The 22974-nt window shown below is 52.8% G+C and overlaps 2 protein-coding genes across 6 annotated transcripts; one reads left to right on the top strand and one right to left on the bottom strand.

Annotated features, from left to right (window-relative positions):
* Positions 1-282: 282 nt before the first annotated feature.
* MRPL57 (mitochondrial ribosomal protein L57) lies at positions 283-3777 on the top strand. Of its 5 annotated transcripts, none has more exons than XM_078857922.1 (2): positions 283-505; positions 2677-3777. In XM_078857922.1, the coding sequence occupies exon 2, from the start codon at positions 2712-2714 to the stop codon at positions 3018-3020; it is 309 nt and encodes a 102-aa protein (XP_078714048.1). In that variant the 5' UTR covers positions 283-505; positions 2677-2711; the 3' UTR covers positions 3021-3777. The 5 variants fall into 5 exon arrangements, with proteins under 5 accessions (XP_078714048.1, XP_078714047.1, XP_078714046.1 ...); XM_078857921.1 differs by having other exon boundaries at positions 2659-3777; XM_078857920.1 differs by having other exon boundaries at positions 2656-3777.
* A 5870-nt stretch (positions 3778-9647) lies between these two features.
* On the bottom strand, positions 9648-21751 carry LOC144933246 (creatine kinase M-type). The gene is made up of 8 exons (XM_078857918.1): positions 21643-21751; positions 18394-18601; positions 17137-17291; positions 16662-16794; positions 14508-14679; positions 13660-13783; positions 11343-11532; positions 9648-9942 (listed from the first exon to the last, which is right to left on the bottom strand). Exons 2-8 carry the CDS (start codon positions 18584-18586, stop codon positions 9764-9766), a joined length of 1146 nt encoding a protein of 381 aa, XP_078714044.1. The 5' UTR covers positions 18587-18601; positions 21643-21751; the 3' UTR covers positions 9648-9763.
* Between the last annotated feature and the right edge of the window lie 1223 nt (positions 21752-22974).

Raw genomic sequence — 22974 nt, 5'->3', positions numbered from 1 at the left:
CACCCCCACCCACCACCCACCTCCCCCACACCGCCACCCACCACCCCCACACCCACCACACCCACCACCCCCACCCACCACCCCCCACACCCCCACCCACCACCCCCCACACCCCCACTCACCACCCCCCACACCCCCATTCACCACCCCCCACACCCCCACCCCCACCCGCAAGCGAATCGACTGCACTGACAGAATCGACGAATCGATACGAGCAGAGGTTTTTTTTTGTGTGAATCCTCCACCCACCCAGCAGCACCACCAACCCCTCTGATCTGGCATCGCGTGGAGCCGTGACGCGGCACCCACCACGTGTCCACGTGGTTCGAACCGCGCTCCCGTCGAGGGTGAGAGACCGAGGCCGAGAGGGAGGCTTGGAAGCGTTCGCCTTCATTGTCACCCCCCCCCCCCGGGGACGACATTCTCGTTGTGTGTCTTCGTGCTAATAAGGCGAGGAGGGAGGGAAGGGAGGAGGAGGGGGAAGGAGACGCTGCAGCCCTTGCGGGTGAGGGCCTAGGGCAGGGCTCGGATCAAGGTCGCGGGCTGAACGCGTTCGCGATTGTGGTGGTGGTTGTTGTTGTTGTGTTTTTTAATTGTCACCGCATCTCGTCGTTGTTTTCACAGGGAAGTTGAGTTGTCAGGTTCGTGCGGCGTACAGACGTTTACAATACGGGGCCACCATCGTTTTTGTTGTCTTATTTCGCGATGGGATATTTGTCGGATGAACGTTGATATGTATAAGGGCACGGGGTCACCAATCAAGTCTGCTTTGGTCTGTAATAAGCTCGGGCACTGATAAGGGGTTGGGGGTTGACAGGTATGACTTAATGTGGTTGTCAGCAGTCATTCATTGCTCCCCCCCCACCTCTGTCAATCCGCTGCCGGATTCAAGGCCTCCGTATCGTTTGCCGGGGTTGTTTGACCATACTTCACCACGCTGGTCAGGGGGGTGGTGGTGTGAATGGGGAAGGCATCCCAAGAGGGTTTCATATGCCGCTGCCCACGGCTCACCCGTGTTAGGCGGCACCTCCGATTAGCACGAGTTGGCCGCGTACGGTGTGAAAGAAGTTCTACGTACAGAGTTGGGTTGAACGATTTGGGGAAAATATCTAATCGCAATTTTTCTGACATTGCGATTTGATTTGCGATTCAAGCTTCGGTTCAATGTTCACTGTGTAATAGATTTAAAACATGTGATGGAGCATTGCCACATGATACCATCAACATGAACTGCTCTATATATTCTCATGCAAGGATGAGAACTTAAGAGATATGAATTACCTTCCAACATGTATTTATTAAAATGTTTTGATTGAAATAGAGCAATAAAACATAGAACAATTGTTCAAATAAATGAAGTAATACAAATTAAACAATTCCAATAAGAAAGTAATATGACTTTTCAAATCGCAAAAAATCGCAGCTTTTGCAATTTGCCAATCGCATTGTTTCAAATTGCGATTTCGATTTGAAATAAATTAATCGTTCAGCCCTAGTACATAGCCATGGGCTGGAATCAAACTCGGGTTGCTCAGTGCGCTAACCGCTGCCCCACCGCTCTCACATTATTTTAAAAAAAACGTAAATATGTATCCATAAATAGCTCGTTGAGTGTCAGACCTCTTTACAGGGCCCTACATTGGGATGTTTGTGAAAGGAACCCAGAGAAAGCACGAGCTGACGAAGGGCCAACGGTTCAGAGTCCATACGGACAGGCTCGGGATGTCATTTCTGTACCAGCAGGGCTTAATCTCAGTCGGTGTCTGTGGGACGATGACCCCGATAATATTTCCCGTCGCACTCTGGCTGGTCACTAATCACGTGCCTAGTCCATTTAACCAGCGACCCGGAATAAAGTGAGAAGTTAAGCCCTAATTACCACCATTATCCAGCCAACTCGGCATAGTTTAAGCTATTTTGTGCACCACTTAGCGGTGTGGGTTGAACCCGCGTCCCACATTGATCTGGTCCTTGTCCAAGTTTCCCACAGGCGAACGTCTCTTACAATGGCCATTTTATGACATTGACCAATTTGTGAGATTTTTCGTAAATGTAGAGTTGTAAATTAATAATATTTCCTGATATGAATGTATTTATAGACACATAAAATATTGCGTAACGCAAACTTGGCTTGTATACAATATCGCTTTCCGAAATCGGTGAATTTTCATTGCAGTGGAAACTATTTCTCCGATAATTGTTTTATTACCCTTTTATCTGGCAACAAAACTGACACCTTTTTACAAGGAGTCATGTTTCCATAGACAACAATACCTGCAGTCATAATGCAAACAAAAAACACAACTCTGATAATGTATGCACTGTCCTTGAAGTTGATTGGTCCACACCCGAGACAGCTTTCCTTAGAGCCTATTCTCACATGGTGTTGGACCAGATGACGCCTAGGCTCTAAGGAAAGCTGTCTTCTGGTGTAGACCAATCAACTTCAAGGACAGTGCATACATTATCAGAGTTATGTTTTTTGTTTGCATAATGACTGCAGGTATTGTGGTCTATGCAAACATGACTCCTTGTAAAAAAGGTGTCAGTTTTGTTGCCAGATAAAAGGGTAAAAAACCAAACAATTTCTCCCCCTGAAATATGTATCTGTCTGCACCACTTCCTCCTGATCTTCCTGCTCCTCCTCCTCCGCAGCAGCAGCACCAGCAGCACCAGCAGCAGCACCAGCAGCAGCACCACCAGCAGCAGCGATGTTCCTGTCAGCGCTGCTCCGCATGGGCCTCCCCGGCGGCCGCCAGTGGGCCGGCAAGCACCGCCGGCCTCTGCGCGTGTCCCACAACAGCCTGCTGAAGCTGCGGCAGCGGCTGGAGGCGGAGGCGGAGACCGAGTACTGGCTGAGCCGCGCGTGGATGAGCCGCGAGCAGGAGAGCGGGCACATGGTGGAGTTTCGAGCCGACGAGTTCCGCGCTCTCACGCGGGAGAAGATGGTGGCGCGCTTCCCGCCGCACCGCTTCGTGAACGATCACCTGCAGCAGCTGAACGTCAGCAGGCGCTGGTGACCGCGGCGACGAGTGGCGATGGTGGCCACCGAGGCCCCAGCGGCGTACTGCGCAGGCGGGCGGGTGGGTGGGTGGGCGTCGTGGGTTTGGGCGACGTGTCACTGGGCAGCGAGCGATCCGTCAGTCAGTGGCTGGGGCAACCGCCTGCTGGTAGGACAACACATAGCTGGACGGCGCACCGTGAGCGGATGGCTGGACAGCTCATTATCGGCTCATCGTGCTCGTCAATATCGGCTCGTTATCGGGACGGCGTGTTGCTGGGTGGCGCTTTTGTGGGCACCGCACCTCGCCGTCCGGCATCGTGTCGGGGGTTGGTGAGGATGGCGAGGAGAGCTGGGTGTTGTGGTGCTGGTGGCGTGAGGCTAATTACCGAGCGTGTGCATTTGGGATGTAACGATTAACAATGAAAATCCATGCATCAGATTGTTTGTCTGAGGACCAATTTATTTTTCCTTCATATTCATTGATGCCACTTTAAAGTATATTAATTCGTCTCACTGGAGACTACACAAACTACAAGGAGAAAAATTGATTGCGACTCCAAATCATGACTTTGAAAAGTCATCAAATTGTTGACCAAGTCAATTGTTACATCCTTAGTGCGTGTATACGCGTGTACAGTTGTTAGGTCGTGTTGGGCTCTGAGAATATCTTGTGCCTAGAGCTCATGCACCATTCTAATCTTGAAGCGGATGTCATGTATTTGCCGATATACAACATTGTAAAAAGCACTGAATAAAGGCTTTTGATGTTCTAACACGTGGACTCATAAGTTGTTTTTTTATATAGAGAGTGCACTGCTTTAGTTTGTATTATCTTACGTTTATTTATTACTTGTGATTCCGTTAATCCAGTGTTGGTGAAGTGGTGACGCAATATATAAAGCACTGCACGATAAACCAAGCAAACCCGAGTTCGATTCCCAGCCAAGAGCTCATTGTAATGGCAATCGATAGCTGTGTGAACCTGTCCTGGAGCCACCACCTCGCCACCCCACACTCACCAGCGTGGTAAAGTGCGGTCCCATAATGCTCGTGATGAACACGCAATGCGGAGGCCCTCATCCAGCAGTGGATTGACAAAGCTGCCTATGAGCTTTTTCATTGAGCCATAAAAAAAAAAACCCACGTGCATTAAAAAGTAATCTTAAATTACATGTCATTGCCCCTTGCCTTGTCCTCCACGATATTAATAAAATGATTGACACCAAACTATGCCGGGTCCCCGCTGCACGGGCGCGAGTTGAGCTCCGCGTGCGTCACACCACGCGGAATGTTAATGGCCGGTGACTTTGTTTTTTTACTTTCCGCTCGCCTTGTGGCCGCGTCGGCACGCGCCGCGAACCCGGCTCCGCGTGACGGAGCTCTCCGTGGGGGGGCGACTTGTCGCGGGACGGTGCCCTCGTTAATCGCCCCCCACCCCCCCCGTGACAAGAAAGTGGCAAGTAAGCGGCGTGGTCGCGCCATGGTTACGGCCGCGTTTGAGCGGATGAGAGTTTAGGAAGTGGCGAGTTTATTGGTTTCAAGTGAAAGTGGTTGTAGCGACGACCGTTGCGGTGTTGGGCGGGACTCCGAGCTGTTTGGAGTTGGTGTTCCAAGCCAGCCGCCTGCACGTGGAACTGCTTTGGAGTGACGCTTGGCGTTGGGAACTTTATTTCTGTTAAGTGATTTGGCGGAGGCTCCTCCGTATCTCGTGCCGTGCTTCGGGTACCTCTGACATCGTGGGACGGTCAGGCCTTGAACCCTGAAGCTGAATATCACACTTGCCGGTACCACCTGAGATGGAATCACTTTGGTGGTTCCAATTGATTTCCGTGGCCAATAACAGTTGATGTGATAACCATTGCAATGAGTGCATTATCAAAGAATTAACTCTTAAGCCAAGTTTAAAAAACATCGTTGCAACTAAAGTTTTGCTGCATTAAGTTGCACCTATGTTCTGCTCTCGCCCACAGATGGCCTCGGGTGTAGAGTTCATCTGCGTGTGACCTGTAAAACCCTTGGGGTTATTTTTATCCTCACGATGCTTCATCCATCCCCCGGGTGTTCATCCAGGAAAAGCCGTGAGCTGCCCTGCTGATAGACCGTGCCATCCGCGGCAACTGGGAATGGCAACCCTCATGGACACTGCGGTGGGACATTCCACGTGCGTCGAGTTGGCAGCTCCCAGGCTGGAGCTGAGCTCCCGCTCCAGGCTGGAGCTCAGCTCCCAGGTTGGAGCTCAGCTCCCAGGCTGGAGCTGAGCTCCCAGGCTGGAGCTCAGCTCCCAGGTTGGAGCTCAGCTCCCAGGTTGGAGCTCAGCTCCCAAGCTGGAGCTGAGCTCCCAGGCTGGAGCTCAGCTCCCAGGTTGGAGCTCAGCTCCCAGGCTGGAGCTGAGCTCCCGCTCCAGGCTGGAGCTCAGCTCCCAGGCTGGAGCTGAGCTCCCAGGCTGGAGCTCAGCTCCCAGGTTGGAGCTCAGCTCCCAGGCTGGAGCTGAGCTCCCGCTCCAGGCTGGAGCTCAGCTCCCAGGCTGGAGCTCAGCTCCCAGGCTGGAGCTCAGCTCCCAGGCTGGAGCTGAGCTCCCAGGCTGGAGCTCAGCTCCCAGGCTGGAGCTGAGCTCCCAGGCTGGAGCTCAGCTCCCAGGCTGGAGCTGAGCTCCCAGGCTGGAGCTCAGCTCCCAGGCTGGAGCTCAGCTCCCAGGCTGGAGCTCAGCTCCCAGGCTGGAGCTGAGCTCCCAGGCTGGAGCTGAGCTCCCAGGCTGGAGCTCAGCTCCCAGGCTGGAGCTCAGCTCCCAGCAGCACTGTGAAGCACACGGCGGCTCTTGGCTCCACATCCTCTTTACCTGCCAGCGAACCCACACTACAAGTTATTACTACGTGTAAATAGACGAGGCAACCAAAATAACAAGAAGAGGATTTTTTTTGGGAATTCTGTAGCAAAAAAAACTTCTTTGGGTCTTTCGGTAAAGTCACGTATATAGGTTCAAAGAAAATAACAAAACTACGACGTTTCGATCGCAACACAAGCGGTCGTCATCAGGACCGCTTGTGTTGCGATCGAAACGTAGTTTTTTGTTATTCTCTTTGAACCTATCTACGTGACTTTGCCGAAAGACCCAAAGAATATTAATTCCTGTAGTCACGAAAGCTTTAAGTAAAAACAAAACTATTTTAAGAGCGACAATGCATGTGAATGTGAGATGGGCCTTAATAAATAATAAAATCACGAAGCAGTCTTTAAAGAGCTGCATTCGTCTCCGGAGCCACAAGTTGCCAACCTCTGAAAAAGACCAATCAGGTTAACGTTTTGTGTTTTATGTTTAAAAGGACAAGAATATGACGGGGTTTTAAGATAATAAAAAAGAGATACCCATTAACTCGAGGCCATTGGTGGCCCACAAAGGTCATGTAAGTGGCCTGCTGAGCTCTGGCCCACTGCGGAAGTTTCCGTGTGAAGAGTTGGCATCAACAATGACGACGACGTATCCCATCTCATTGATATCAATTCTCAAACGAACGTTGCATGCACCAAATCTCAAGTGTAAGAATCGGGTGTAATGATGCTGGCATGGATTTATATTGATTCCCAGTGGTCACAAGAGCCGCATCGAATTGCATGCTTAAGAAATAATGTTTTCAAATTATAGTCTGCATATTAAATGTTTTTGTTTTTCACTCATTCGGCCAATGAGTGAACAATACGATGACAAAATGAGAGTATGTGAAGAGGGAAGAGGGGGGACGTGGCATTAAATAGGATTGAGGGAGCTTGAGCCATGGACCTGTTCGCACACTGAACAACCTGTGGCATCACAGCGTGCCCTTGTGTATGGTAACAGCAAAGCTCACACTACGAACTGTAAAATCGTAACTTTCCTCTGAGCTGTGACATCACCCCACCCTGTGAGATAACCGTGCACTCCGTGACATCTCTGCATTCTCTCTCCTCCGTGACATCCAGTCTTGCCTCTGCAATGTGACATCACGCTGTGCTCGGTGTGAACCACGACACCCGCCATGAATACTGTTTAAGAGAAAACGTTTATGTGGCGAATGCATTGGGCACGTGGTTCTGTGCGGGTCCATGGTGTAAAGTCAGATCTCCAACTGAAGATGCTGCAAGTGGTGCTGATGATGATAGTGCAGTGTGTATGTACGTTGAACTTCCTTCGCACCGTACGTAGCCAACCGTGCTAATCGGAGGTGCAGTATTGAGTAAGACCATTGCCCATAACACGAATATTTGAATGATTTATGCGTACACAGATTGTATGAGGGTTTTTTTCAATATTCAACTACAGTCAGGGATTTTTGTTGTCATCATAGTGGAGGCAGGAAATAGTGGAGCTGCTCCCGACCCTCAGCTCCGGCTCCAGGCTGCAGAGCACCCCCAGTCACCCCAACTCCAGTTACACTCTGGCTCCAGTTCCACTCTAGTTTCATTGATCCAAGTTCCACTTTGGCTTCAGTGACCCCAGTTCCACTCTGGCTCCAGTGGTCCCAGCTCCAGTTCCACTGTGCCTCCATTGACCCCAGTTCCACTGTGGCCACATTAATTCCAGCTCCACTCTAGCTCCGGAGCTCATTATAGAACATAAAACCAAACTCTGTTCAGGCTCGAGGACCTCAGAGCCAGCTCCAGGCCTCTAGAGCCAAGACTCAGGCAACCCTCTATCCGCCAAGCTGTCTCTCCCACCACACAGAAACAGCCACTTGAAACTCCGACCAAAACCATCACGTTACCATACATAGCAGGCGTGACCAAAAAGATCTCCAAAATTCTAAACAAACATAAGATCCAAGTCCGATTCAGTACAGTGCATAAAATCCGTGATCTGATTCCATCTGTGAAGGATGTCGTTCCTGACTTACAGTATCCTGGAGTCTACAAATTGAGTTGCATTTGTGGTGATTGCTACATTGGAGAAACGAAACGTCATGTTTCTGATCGTGTCCGCGAGCACAAGTCAGATCTGAAACACGGCAGAACTGATTCTTCTGCCGTTGCCGATCATTGCTACAACTCGGTGGGCTCTCATGAAATTGTCTTTTCCGAGACCAATGTTCTCTGCAAACCTCCCGGCTACCATCAAAGGTTTGTACACGAAGCCATACAAATATACAAACACAGACATAACTTCAACCGTGATGATGGGTACAAACTTAGTAATCATTGGAAAGATGTTATCAACCACGCAAAAAAGACTTAATTACACTTTTTTGGACCATCTTATCTGACAGGCACTATTTTACTTTACTTTACCGAGTGTTAACATCCCCAGTTATTTTTTTGGCAGTGCTCTCTTCATTGTTCAGCCAGCATTGGTATAAACATGGGCATTTTCGTTCTTTTGTCTATCATGTGTATCAGACCTCCCCTCCCCCTCTCTGTCCATTGTGTTGGCGTGTGCAGCAGCAACCGCGTCCAAGCCGTCGTCCATTGTTTTGGCCCCGCTCCCTCCCCCTCCCGATGCGTTGTACTTAGCACTCCGTGCTGTCTTTGAGCCCCGCCCCCTCCCTCCCGATACGTTCCATTCATTGGCTACCACATTCTGATGAGCTCCCCCCCCCTCTCCTCCCCCCTTTAACTTGCTTATAAGGGATTACTTCTTGAATCATTGCCTCACTTGATGCAGATAATTCGGCTGTGACGGTCCCACCTGATGACGGAGACTTGTGTTGCCTCCGAAACGTCGTGATTTTTGTTATTATTTTATTTTCATTAATTTTGATGTTTTACCTACGTGACTTCACCGAAAAAACCTAAGAATATGATTCCTTGCAGTCACGAAAGCTTCAAATCTAGAACCCTCTAGTTCAAACCAATGTTCTCCACTCATTTTCAGATGGGGGGGGGCAGTTTCGCCAGGAAGACATCAGTGTGAGTGCCGCCACACATGTTACACCATTGGGGTTTGACAGCACGATAATGGGGGTGGTGTTTTGACATGTTGTGAATTGTCGGGAGCTGCACGTCAGGGCCGCACTAAAGTCCACCAGGGGCTACCAGTGACCCTTGCAATGAACCTGACTTGTTGAGCTTTTTCACATCAAGACAAATTTCCACTGGATTGACACAGGTGAAGAATTGTCTCGAACAGAAAGGGCCACAAGGGAAGCCGTGAAGCTGGCACAAGACAGATCTCATTCAGCCCCATCCTGTATATATATACATCATCTCAAGCCGCCCGTAAATCACGTGGCTTGTGTGGCCACCCCTACTTTGCATCCCTCCCCGCCCCCTGGGAAAACAGACGCTGCTCGGTGCAGCTTCTGCTTGCTCCTCCTCTCTCCCCCCTCTCAGCATCATCACTCTCTCAGTCCCTACACCTTGGTCTGGTCATTCCTCCTCCCATTCCTGCCCTGCCCTCCCTCCCTCTTCCTACTGCTCATCTTGAGTCGTGCCCTCTTTGTCTGTCTTGGCATCTTTCCCCGTTCTTGTCGGTACATCACATCCTTGACTCTACTCCCCTCCCCGTGGTAACGCCACGGGTACAAACCTCCGTCGTCTCTACGCGCAGACGGAAGGGAACTAAAGAGAGAGAGAGAGAGGCGACAACGCACGGATTCAAACTCCTCAGAAGCAGAACCCTTGCGCGCTTGGTGTTGCCGGTGAAAGTGTCGTCGAGCAATGAAACAGACGAAACGGGTTTCAGCGAAACGATTATTTATTTATTATCTGTGCCGTTTACCGTCGACTACATGAACGCGCTGCTGCTGCTGCTGTTGTTGTTGTACAAGTCGTGCGAGCCGCGTTGGGGCTTCTTCACTTCTGCGCGGGGATGAGGTCTTCGATCGACGCGTTCTTCTCCAGCGCCTTCTCCATCTCGACGAGCAGCTTCACGCCGTCCACCACCATCTGCACCTGATCCACCTCGGACGAGCCCAGCCGGTCCGCGTTGGAGATGTCGAAGACGCCGCCCACGGCCGCCGTGTCCACGCCACCTGGACACGCGGCACGGAGGACGGGGGGAGCGGCACGCGAGGTCACAGCAAGAACCAGGGTGGGGGACAGGTGGAGATTTGGGGGGGGGGGGTGCCCGCTGGCCCTGCCCCCAGCTCCATCCCTGTGCAAGGTGCCCCCCCCCCGCCCGCGCCTCGAGAGCGTGAGAACAGTTTTAAATTTCGATTTAAAGCTTTCGTGACTGCAGGGATTCATCTTCTTGGTTCTTTCGGTAAAGTCTTCCCCCTCCAACCCAACTTAAATATGCGCTCCAAGCCTGGTGGTGTTTCATTCAGACGCTGTCTTTCCGACAGACCTGTTCTTCACCTGAGGACGGCTGCTTGCGTTGTGGCCGAAACGTCGTGAGAATTATTTTATTATGTTTTATTTTTATTATTTCCCTTCTACGTGACTTTACCGAAAGAACCAAGAAAACAGTTTTAAAGTTGGGCGATGGGGGAGCAGGAGGTGGAGGAGGATGAGGCGTTAAGTGTTCACGGGAGTTCATGACCACCGAGCACGGCTTTACCTAAACAGGAGCCGTTCGGGGCTCGGCTCTGGAACATATTTCGTTGCGTCCACTACCGCGGTTTGCGGGTCGGGAAGAGGGGGGGGGGAAATCATCCACGTGCAGTAAGGGCGAGTCAAGCGGGAATATAACGACCCCTCCCCCAAACCCCCTCTGCCCCGCAGCGGTTTCATGAACTGTCCGTCGTTGCGATCGTCAAGATTCCATTCAAACATCAGAGTCCCCTTTTGGTCTCATTTGTTTTTTTACCGTCGTATAATTCTCGCGTTTTTTTTTGGTGTTTCTTTCAAATCTCGTGTAAGTTAAATTCGCGCGCCACATTCGCCTCGGGGGGACTCGAGCTCGTTACCCCAGGGGTTAAACTCCTACAATCCCCCCTCCCCCTCTGGGTGGACTCCGTGAGGTTTATCGCATCGTGCTGGCCCCGTGCTAGCCCCGTGCTAGCCCCGTGCTAGTCCCGTGCTAGCCCCGTGCTAGCCCCGTGCTAGCCCCGTGCTAGTCCCGTGCTAGCCCCGTGCTAGCCCCGTGCTAGCCCCGTGCTAGCCCCGTGCTAGTCCCGTGCTAGCCCCGTGCCCCGTGCTAGCCCCGTGCTAGTCCCGTGCTAGCCCCGTGCTAGCCCCGTGCTAGTCCCGTGCTAGCCCCGTGCTAGCCCCGTGCTAGTCCCGTGCTAGCCCCGTGCTAGCCCCGTGCTAGTCCCGTGCTAGCCCCGTGCTAGCCCCGTGCTAGTCCCGTGCTAGCCCCGTGCTAGCCCCGTGCTAGTCCCGTGCTAGCCCCGTGCTAGCCCCGTGCTAGTCCCGTGCTAGCCCCGTGCCCCGTGCTAGCCCCGTGCTAGTCCCGTGCTAGCCCCGTGCTAGCCCCGTGCTAGCCTCGTACCGGTGCCGCGCTTCTGCAGACGCAGGCGGGTGAGGACCTCTCCGAACTTGGGGTGCTTGGAGAGGTTGGGCAGCTTGACGTGCACGCCGCCGCGCAGCCCCGTGCCCAGGTTGGAGGGGCACGTGAGGATGTAGCCCAGGTGCTCGCTCCACGAGAAGGGGTGGCCCTTATCCTTGAAGATGGACTCGATCTGCGGACGTGCAGCCGGAGATTAGCGCGGTTGGCAAACAGACTGCCCGCTGCCACACGCCCCACGTGCTCGCGTGTACACCCACTCACTCACGCGCGCGCGTCACGCGCACTCGCTGCTGCGCGCGCGACTGACTGTCGGGGAAAGTTCTGTTTGAGTAGCAAGACACTGGAGCTATGCACCTTTAAAGCACTTTTAAATCTCGATTGAAAACTCATTTGTTGAGAACTGTTTTTGTGTGTGTTTAGTTTGTTGTCCTCTCCCCCGCATCTCCAATTAGCACGGCTGGCTACGTACTGCGCAAAAGAAGTTCAACATACACGGAGCATATAGACAGTCGATTCCGCGAGAGGTCTCTGCTTCATACACCACCCGGCCATTGCCACGGCAGTAGAGAGACGCGCGGTTCGGTGGCGCAGGCCGACTCAGCGCCCTGCGGGCAGGAGAGGGGCTCGTTTGGCCTGCACCGCATCCAGCTTTCCTTGTTTGACATATTGTGGTAATTTGTTTTCTTACTCTTAGGTTTTTTCGGTAAAGTCACGTAGGTGAAAATAAATAAATAATAAAAGATGCATATGGTTAATAGTATGTATCTTTTATTACTTATTTCGGTCTGTATCTATCATTATTTATTTATTTTTGCCTACGTGGCTTTACCGAAAAACCCTAAGAGTATGAATCCTTGCAGTCACGAAAGCTTCAAATCTAGAATTTGTTTTCTTATCAAAGCGATCTAATGTCGAAGACTCGTCGCGATGGAGCAGTCGTTGCGGGCGCAAATGGTCATCCTCAGGGTGTCCATTGACTCGTACGGAGTAAAAAAAACCCGCAATGCCACGGATACAAGACAAAGATAACCCGTGTAGCCTTAACGGACTGTTGGGGCAAGTGCTGTTAGCGAGTAGCACCTATAAAGGCCGGCACGGCACACGAGAGGGTGGGTGGTCAGCAACACGCCCGGCCGTTTTTGTCTCCCCAGTGGCGATGTTTACACACCGCACCAGGTACTCATTTGAGGCTGAGTCGACCTAGGGGAGGCCCAGGACCGGTTCAGATAATCGTCACTGGTGTTGGCCTTGAACTGAAATCAAACTCGGGTCGCCAGGTTCGTAGCGCAGCGCGCTACCGCTCCGCACACATGCGCACAGTCTGCTAACCACTGCACCACCGCCCCCCCCCCACACACGCGCGCACACCTTCTGCAGGCCATTGCACCACCGCTCCCCCCCCACACACACGCGCACACACACGCACACACACACGCGCACACACACACCTTCTGCAGGCCACTGCACCACCGCTCCCCCCACACACACGCACACACGCACCCACACACACGCACACACACACACGCACACACGCACGCACACACGCGCACACGCACACACACACGCACACACGCACACGCACACACAACAACAACCGCCATTCGCCACTAAGTGGCGGTGACGTCACCACGACGCTTGTGCCAGGCCATGTGCACCCTGAGGCCACGTGAAGTGTCGAACGCCCGCTGGCAGGAGGTCACGGGGCAGACCCAGCAGGTGCCACGGGTCGACTGACCGAGATGACCGAGATGACTGGCTGATGCACCACCTGTGCCCCCTACTGTGCCAACTTGCTGTGCTTTAGCCACCCGGCGCTCCGCTCGTTGTTGTGAGCGTCGCTCCTCCGCCCTCTGTTGTTGTTGGAGGGCGACTGCCTCCAACTGCCCAGTAGCGTCCTTCACGAGCCTCCTCCACTGAGGCCGATCTTGACACCGCTGGTACCAGTCATCGGCAAGTCCACTCAGCTTCACGTCCTCCTGTACCACATCACTCCATCTCTTCTCTAGCCCGTGCCGCGCCCGTTTAGCCCCCTCGATCCGGCCGAACAAAAGCTGTTTAGGCATGCGGTGGCTGGGCATGCGGGCTACATGACCCAGCCAACGCAGCCTTGCCTGCCGGAGGAGCTCACTGATGGGACTTTGCCCAGATCTTTCAAGGACTTGTGAGCTCCTCACACAATCCAGCCTGGTTAAACCCATGATGGATCGTAGGCAGGCCAGCCTAAATGTTTCCAACACACGCACACACACACACACACGCACACACACGCACACACACGCACACACACACACACACGCACCTTCTGCAGGCCCGTGCAGAAGCGCTTGAACACCTCCTTCATGTTGCCGCCCTGCTGCATGGAGATGACGCGCAGATGGTCCTCCTCGTTCACCCACACCAGGAAGGTCTTTTTGTCGTTGTGCCTGCGGTGGCCACGAGATGTTAACTACCTCGCCTGGTGTACAGGAGGTCGTGGGTTCCATCCCGACACTCACGACGCCTGAACATTTGGGGTTTGCCTGTTCTCCCCGTGGTTGCGTGGATTTTTCTCCAGGTCCTCCGGGTTTTCCCTCCTCGTTTAGAATTAACGTGCGTTTAGAGTATGTGACTACTGTTATAAATGTCCACACGATGATAGGCCACTTCGTTGAGCTTCTGCATGTATCTCAGTGGGCCTTGGTAAAATAAAACATACTGAGTAAATAGTTCAATAGATGGTGATTACAGTCACTGTGTTGGGGGCGAACGCGATGTTAAAGGTATGTGGTTCCTCTTGTTCGGGGTTATTCATTGTCTACGTTGTGCTATGGATAGGGCGAGTGTTGGGTGCCTGGTTAGTATTATGGTTGGTGGTTATGGTTGAACAGATGTCGTGTTAGGAGACGTGTACTTCTCATAGATAGCATTAACATGCGGTTAAATGCTCCGGCTAAGTGGAGTGCGAATGTTATATGCACAGCGGTGATATATATGGCTAGTCTGGGAAGAGTTCGCGTGTTCGGGGAGGTGGTAACGCCATCACCAGTGCTAGTGATGACAGTCGGCACATTGCTTCGGGCAACAGGCAGTACTCGCACGAGGGCTAGTTTTATCTGTGTAGGCGAATTGTCACTGTCACTAACTGTATTGTTTGGTCAGTTCCCGCACCAGATTCCACGCGCGTCGGGCCAGTCGCGGCCCATGCCGGCGCACAGCAGCAGTGGAGACACGGGCTTGTCGAAGAGGAAGTGGTCATCGATCAGCTGCTGCTGCTCCTGGTCCGACATGCCCTTGAGCGCGTAGTACTTGCCCTTCAGGTCTCCGTCCAGCTTCGACAGAGCTGCGCAGAAGGCACGGGCAGAGATTCTCACTTCTGGACCACGCACTGTCCATTCAGCACCACGGACAGAGACACTCACGCCTGGAACACTCACTGCCCACGCAGCACCACTCATCAAGAACATTGCTGCACAACCGCTAGGCTATGCGCCCATCGCTATTTTATGAGCGTGTGGTTCGGTGGCAGTGTGACGGAGGCGAGATAGTGTCCTGCTGGGGCTGTGTATACGAGCACTGCAGTTGAGCGCAACCTCTGTGTGGCTCAGCGGGTGCACGTGTGTTTTGCGTGCTGCGCTGGGGATGTGTGTGCTGGGGTGTGTGTGTGTGTGTGCTTGTGTGTGTGCGCCCTGTGCTACGAACCTGGCGATCCGAGTTCAACTCGCGCTCACGGCCAACACCAGTGACGATTATCTAAACCGGTCCTTGACCCAAGGCCGTAGCCATGGGGTCAACATTGGGGGGGTGGGGGGACCAAATCTTCCAGGGGGTCTGGGGGTCCCCGCCCAGAAAAAAAAATCTAAATTTAAATACAAATTTCTTGCCTAAAATATAAAAAAAATTCACTAACACACGGGATGGACTTTTTATTAATGTTTTACAATAATGTCTAATAGTGTATTGTATTACATTGTTCTGTTTTTTCTTTTTTACCTTTTCTTGTTTCATTGTACTGTATGTAATGGCAGAGATTAGGGATTAATAAAGTACAACCATAACCACAATCATATAAAACAGAAATCTGTTTTATAGCAATATATTGGGGGGGGACATTTTGAGCATATTTGAATATTGGGGGGGATGTGTGGGAAGTGGTGCTGGCTACCCCGCCCCTCCCCCCGTGTGCCGTGCTGGCCTTCATAGATGCCCACTAACAGCACTGGCCCCAACGTCTGTTAACGGCTATATGGAGGATATTTGTGTTTGTGTGCTGTGCCGCGTGTGTGTGTTGCTGCGTTATTGTGAGTGTGTGTGTTGGTGTTGGCTGTGTGTTGCTGCGTTATTGTGAGTGTGTGTGTTGGTGTTGGCTGTGTGTTGCTGTGTTAGTGTGTGTGTGTTTTGGTGCTGGCAGTGTGTTGCTGCGTTATTGTGAGCGTGTGCGTGTGTTGGTGCTGGCAGTGTGTTGCTGCGTTATTGTGAGCGTGTGTGTGTTGGTGTTGGCTGTGTGTTGCTGCGTTATTGTGAGCGTGTGTGTGTGTGTTGGTGCTGGCTGTGTGTTGCTGCGTTATTGTGAGCGTGTGTGTGTGTGTGTGTTGGTGCTGGCAGTGTGTTGCTGCGTTATTGTGAGCGTGTGTGTGTGTTGGAGCTGGCAGTGTGTTGCTGCGTTATTGTGAGCGTGTGTGTGTGTATTCTGGCTGCTAGCGTGTGTTCAACTCGTGATGGCCGTGTGCTGGAGCTGAGTAAGCAATTGTGCAGGGCGGTGGGAGTTGACATTGGAGGAGGGCTGTTGTGTATGGAAACTATGTAGGGCGATGGCGCAATGCGGTTGCGACGGTGGTGAGTGGCGGTGGTGCAGGCGGTAGTGCAGGGTGGTTGTGCAGGGCGGTAGTGCAGCGTGGTTGTGTATGATGGCAGTACAAGTTGGCCGTGCGTGACAGTTGTGCAGAGCTACAGTGCAGGGCTGCAGTGCAGAGCTGCAGTGCAGGGCAAGTGGGTGCAGGGTGTGTTTAGTGCAGGGCGGTAGTGCAGGGCGACATTGAATTGTGGTCGTGCAGGGTGGTTGTGTATGATGGCAGTACAGGGTGGCCGTGCGTGACAGCTGTGCAGAGCTGCAGTGCAGAGCTGCAGTGCAGGGCAAGTGGGTACAGGGTGTGTTTGGTGCAGGGCGGTAGTGCAGGGCAAGTGGGTGCAGGGTGTGTTTGGTGCAGGGCGGTAGTGCAGGGCAAGTGGGTGCAGGGTGTGTTTGGTGCAGAGCTGCAGTGCAGGGCAAGTGGGTGCAGGGTGTGTTTGGTGCAGGGTGGCGGCGGCGGCGCGCCGGGTGCCCACCTTCCACGGAGAGCCTCTCGACGGCGCGGCGCTCCCCGCGGCTGCAGTGCGGGGGGAGGCTGTAGCCCTTGATGCTACGCCCCGTGCGCACGCGGCTGCTGAGCACGTAGTTGGGGTCCAGGTCATCACCGCCCTGAGGTCGCGGGGTCGGCGAGGGGAGGGGAAGAAAATCACCAACTCGCGTCAACTCGCCGTCTCAAAACGCCGCTCGGTCGCCTCCCTTGCCACGCGAAACACGACGGTCGTCGTTATCGTTAGCCGTGGTCTATCCACCGCTGGATGTCGTCGCCATCCAAGGTGTGAGGTCAAATAACCGCCGCGACCCGCGCAGGCCCTTCGCCTGCAGCAGTGGACCGACCCGTGACCTCTTACACGTTTCAGTGAATATCCCGTCGGGAATGAGGGAGAGGTGTCAGCGGGTGGTACAGAGTGTACGGGGGAGGTGGGGGGCTGGCTGTGAGGAGGGGTTCTGCACCTTCAGGTTGTCTGGGTTCAGGTCGGTCTTGTGCTTGTCTGTCGGCTTGTAGCCCGAGTGGCGGTCGCTGATCACGGGGTCCAACAGGTCCTTGAAGACCTCGTAGGACTCCTCGTCGCCAGCCACGCAGCCCACGGTCATGATGAAGGGGTGGCCTGTGGTGGTGGGGCATTGAGGGGGGGGGGGGGCAGAGGGGGCAGGCTGGGTTAGTAGGGGCGAGACGCAGCAGCAGCAGCGACCCAGCGGCACAAGGGCTCGATTGACGCCGAGGCTCAGAGAGCTGCCTGGCCCGACCGCGAACACAGCCGTCCTCTGTTCCACCGCGTGCAACACGATCATGGCTCTCCGCTCGCTCGCTCGCTCGCTCACTCGCTCCATCCGACCGTCGCTCGGATCGAGCATCCAACGAAAACACGCCCCCCCCCCCCCCACGTGTTTCTCCAACACTCGCTTGCTCCAGCCGCCCACCCCACCGCGTGCTTCCACGCGGTTTCCCTTAAGCGCACGAGGCGTGACGCCGCACAGACGGCGGCATTGTCGCGGGCATCGCGTGCCGGGCTCGGTGCTTGACGCGATCTGCGGGCCGAGGGGTGATTACGCGCGTCGTCTTGCCGTGGCCTGCGCGTTTTCCCAACGATCGCGGTGGATCTGGGGCGGCCCCGTGAAACGAGAGAACCTGGTGGAGGCGCCGAATTATACATCTTATTCTCATTCCAGTTGACTGAAACCCGCGAGAGAGGAGGCAGCGTGAGACGAGATCGAGTTGAGTTTGGAGCGGCGGGTGGCCAACTGGCGTCTCCTGAGCCGCGTGCGGCTCGCTCTATCGAAAGGGCATAAATTAAAGTTGTATGATAAAGTTGTATTATAATGCTCTTTGCAGAACTCACGGGTACACTTTGGCGTTTTGTCTCGAGCAAGCTGGCCACCTTAAATTTCGATTTAAAGCTTTCGTGACTGCAGGGATTCATCTTCTTGGTTCTTTCGGTAAAGTCACGTAGAATGGAAATAATAAAATAATAAGAAATAAATATAAAACATCTTAAAATAATATATTATATTATTATTTTATTTTATTATGTTTTGTTTTTCATTATTTTATTATTTCCATTCTACGTGACTTTACCGAAAGAACCAAGAAGCTGGCCACCACTGGTTTGGGGCAAACAACGAGGAGAGGGATCTCTGATCGAGGATGTCGCGCGCTCGGATGGGCCGGGCTCTACGGGGGTCGAGAACTCCACGAAGCGGCTCCCTTACCTGGGTTGTCGACGCCGGTCTGAATGACATCGTCGAGCGTGTAGCCGCTGGGCGTCTGCTTGTCGCGAAGCTTGTTGTAGATCTCGGGGGTGAGCACCTTGGCCATGTGGTTGTTGTGCACGCTCAGGTCCGGGAACTCCTCCTCGTTGGAGAACTTCAGCTTGAAGTTGTTGTGGGTGTTTCCGAACGGCATGGCTGCGGTTGAGTTCTGTGCGGTCGGGAGGTGGAAGAGGCGAAAACATTGAGTGATTCAAAATGAGATGTCCTCTTGTCCAAAGGGGAAATGGATATTGATCATCATCATCATCATCTCATTTTGCATTTCTTAACCAGTGGTGGAGATTCTACAATCCCATGGAGGGGATATCAATAAAATAACCAAACAACTTGGACTTAGTCTAGTGATGCTAAGTCGACATTGGATGGGTCTGTGTCCGTCAGGTCGACACATGTTGACTCGAGTTTGATTGCATCTCGGATTTGGTCAGGGCAGGTGAAATCGGCTCAGGATTGGGTCTACACTCTATATGCACTATATAGTGTTATAATGCGTACACTATGTACATATCGATATAAATAGACACTGTCGACATTTCACAAGTATGCACATACTTTAGGATACTACACACTATGCATACTACACATCGTACACACACACACACGTAGCAATATCTACACACTAATAGTGCCGCGCTCTCTCCACTACTGGAGCCCCCCAACAACATAGTATGTTGATAATTGGTTCTTTACCCTTCTATCTGGCAACAAAACTGACACCTTTTTACAAGGAGTCATGTTTGCATAGACCGCAATACCTGCAGTCATGACTCCTTGTAAAAAGGTGTCAGTTTTGTTGCCAGATAGAAGGGTAAAGAACCAATTATCATATTTTTACTGGCAAATGAGGTTCCCATAGTGAACATAGTATGTTGTTGGGGGGCGCCCCCCAACAACCTATTCCATATAAGCACATGCTCTAAACTCCATGGGGTGAACGTTCACGATAAATGTTTCTCACTCGTCTCTTCGCGGACAGCTCTTTCACTCGTGTCTTGGGGGAGACCCGACAAGGTTTGGCAGTTATTGCGGCTCATCAGCAAACCGTAACCAACGACAAACTGCCAACGAGAACCCAGAGTGTCACATGGGTCCTCGTGAACACACACACACACACACATGATCTACTCTTTACTAACACACTGTCTGACTGTCTGTGCTAACGTTTCGGGCAAGACCCTTCTTGAGAGCATAGAGATGAAGAAAACAAATTCTAGATTTGAAGCTTTCGTGACTGCAAGGATTCATACTCTTAGGTTTTTTCGGTAAAGTCACGTAAGCAAAAAAAAATAAAAAAAAAATAGAAAAATAATAATAAATTACTTGTGCTGTAACGGTTCCACCTGAAGACGGAAGCTTGTGTTGCCTCCGAAACGTCGTGATGTATTATTTTATTTCTATTATTTTTTCTATTTTTTTTACCTACGTGACTTTACCGAAAAAACCTAAGAGTACATTACAACATCACGTTACGCGCACAGAGAGAGAGAGAACCATCAACAGGTCACCTTGCTGCTTGCGTCACCCAGAACCCCTGCACCGTTCAGGTGGCAAGGGTTAGGGGAGCTGCTCTCAAGCGCGAGCAAGTCCTAGGTTGTGTTTCTGGTTGCATCTCGGATTTGTTCAGGGCAGGTGAAATCGGCTCAGGATTGGGTCTGCTTGAGTCAGGTCAAATCGTCAGCTCTGGGTTCTAGTCCGATGAGGTCGGGTAGGGTCAGGGTCCCGTACCAAACTGAGCATCCTCAAGCAAAGTCCACGGCTCAGCGCTTTAACCGCCCCGAGGCGAACCACCATCATGATCATCACCACCGGCATCACCGTCTCCCGAGATACAGCGACGGCAACAGACTGTTGGGGCAAGGGCTGTTAGCGAGCACCTATTAAAGGTAGCCAGCACCACTCCCGACTGAAATTGCCTTCCTGGTTTAAACGAACGCACTACAGCAGTTATTTTTATATGAAAGGCTCCACATCGCCATATAGACATTACAGACTGTTGGGGCAAGGGCTGTTAGCCTGCAGCACCCAATATGAAACACGGTGGAGTGGTGTGGCCAGCACCGCGCCGTATTTGTCTTCAGATAGTCATTTAAGGCCGAGTCAACCTCGGGGCGACCCAGATCCACTTCAGAATTCGCCACTGATGTTGGTCGAACTCGGGTCTCTGGGTTTGTAGCAGAGTGCGCTAACCGCTACATTACCGCACAACTCTAATTGCACACGTACGTACATAGACACCTTATATTTACACTCTATATGCACTACATAGTATAATAGTACACTATGTACACATCGATATTAATAGACACTGTAAGGTAGTTTGTACATACTTTAGGATACGACACACTATGCATACTCCACATCGTACACACACACACACGTAGCAATGTCTACACATTCCATATAAGCACATGCTCCACCACTCCATGGGGAGAACGTTCAAGATAAGTGTTTCTCACTCGTCTCTTCGCGGACAGCTCTTTCACTCGTGTCTTGGAGGAGACCCGACAACGTTATTGCCGCTCATCAGCAAACCGTAACCAACGACAAACTGCCAACGAGAACCCAGAGTGTCACATGGGTCCTCGTGAACACACACACACACACAACACATGATCTACTCTTTACTAACACACTGTCTGACTGTCTGTGCTAACGTTTCGGGCAAGACCCTTCTTGAGAGCATAGAGAGATAGAAACAATGACAGCTGTAAACGGCATTCGTTAATGAAAGTGCCGTTTATTTTAATTTACGAAACGTTTACTGAGTCTCATGACCGCGCTCAATGAGGGTCCCGAATTTGGACGTCAGCCCAAATATTTTTTTTAAAATTTTTTGAATCCCTCCGTTGAATGCCCGCGTCCTAGAAGTCCCGGCCTCCTGCTGTCCACAGGGCCACCGCACGACACATTACCACATCACGTTACACACACACAGAGAGAGAGAGAACCATCCACAGGTCACCTTGCGTGCACAAACACCGCCGGTTCCTGCTCGCGCGCGTCACCCAGAAGCCCCGAGCGGCACCGTGAAGGTGGCAAGGGCTAGAGGGAGCTGCTCTCAAGCGCGGGCGAGTCCTAGACTCTGTTTCTCCCGTGAGCAGCACATTTGTTCTGCTGCTTCCTCTGCCTCGGCCGCGTGGCCAGGCGCAGCAGGAATCGCCTGCTCGTGGAAGCCACGCGTGCACTCACCTGGCGGGCACGGAGCGACCAGCAGAGAAATCAGAAGTCGGTGGCAGCGGCGAGGCGACCCGAGGCTCAAGGGCGAGTCGCGGGGTTTTTATCCTGGGGACTCTCCACCCCCCCCCCCGTGCCCCCCCCCCTTTCTCTCCACCCCCCCGTGCCCCCCCTCCCTCTCTCCACCCCCCCCGTGCCCCCCCCCTTTCTCTCCACCCCCCGTGCCCCCCTCTTCACCACCCCTCCGCAATGCCCATTCCCGCCCAACGCCCCTTTAGGAATGGGGTGGAAGGGGAGAGGGGGTGGGTGAGGTACGTGGAGTGCGTGAGCGAAGGGGTATCAGTGTGCACGTGTGTGTGAGGTTGTCAGTGTGTGTGTGTGTGCGTGAGGGGCTGTCATTGGTCAGCGTGTGTGAGAGACAAGGGGTCTGTGTGTGGAGGGGTCAGTGGTAGTGCAGTGGGGAGCGGTGGCGTAGCGGACAGAGCGCTGCGCTACGAACCCGGCGACCAGATTTCGAGTCCCGCTCACGGCCATACACCACGGTGACGATTATCTGAACCGGTGCTCGGCTTCCCCCTAGGTCGACTCAGCCGCAAAAACGTACCTGTTGTGGTGTATAATCGCTACTAGAGAGACAAAGGCGGCCGGGCGTGGGGCAAGCCAGCCACCCCCTAGTGTGCCGTGCCGACCTTCATAGGTGCTCGCTAACAGCACTTGCCCCAACAGTCTGTTAAATAAACTTGATTTGGAGCTTTCGTGACTGTAGGAATTACTATTTCTGGTAAATGCTATATGGAGGGGGGGGGGTATTTGTGGTTGCTTTATTTTGTATGGAAGCGGCGTCTAAATTTTTATCTTATTTTTTTTAATGTTTACGGACCCGTGAGCTCCTCCGGCAGGCACGGCTGCATTGGCTGGGCCGTGTAGCCCGCGTGCCCAGCCACCGCATGCCCAGGCAGCTTTTGTTCGGCCGGATAGAGAGGGCTGAACGGGCACGACACCGGCTGGAGATGTGATTGGACTGATGTGGTACGGGAGGATGTGGAGCTGAGTGGATTTGCCGGTGACTGGTACCAGCTGTGTCAAGATCGGGTTCTGTGGAGGAGGCTCGTGAAGGACGCTACTGGGCAGTGCCAGGCTAGGTGCACTTTGAGACCTGCTGGGCGGTTCGAGGGAATTGCATTCGAAGGTGGTGCATCTGTCAGTCATCTCAAACAGTCAACTCATAACTCTTCACGTGGCCTCAAAGTGCACTTCGCCTGGCACACGTGCAGTGGTAACGTCACCGCCACTTCGTGGTGAACTGCAGCTGTTGCGTGTGTGAGATGGCCGGTGGCAGTGGTCAGT

This window comes from Lampetra fluviatilis, chromosome 7, assembly GCF_964198595.1.
Source record: "Lampetra fluviatilis chromosome 7, kcLamFluv1.1, whole genome shotgun sequence".
Taxonomy (NCBI): domain Eukaryota; kingdom Metazoa; phylum Chordata; class Hyperoartia; order Petromyzontiformes; family Petromyzontidae; genus Lampetra; species Lampetra fluviatilis.
This window is presented reverse-complemented; position numbering and strand designations above follow the sequence as displayed.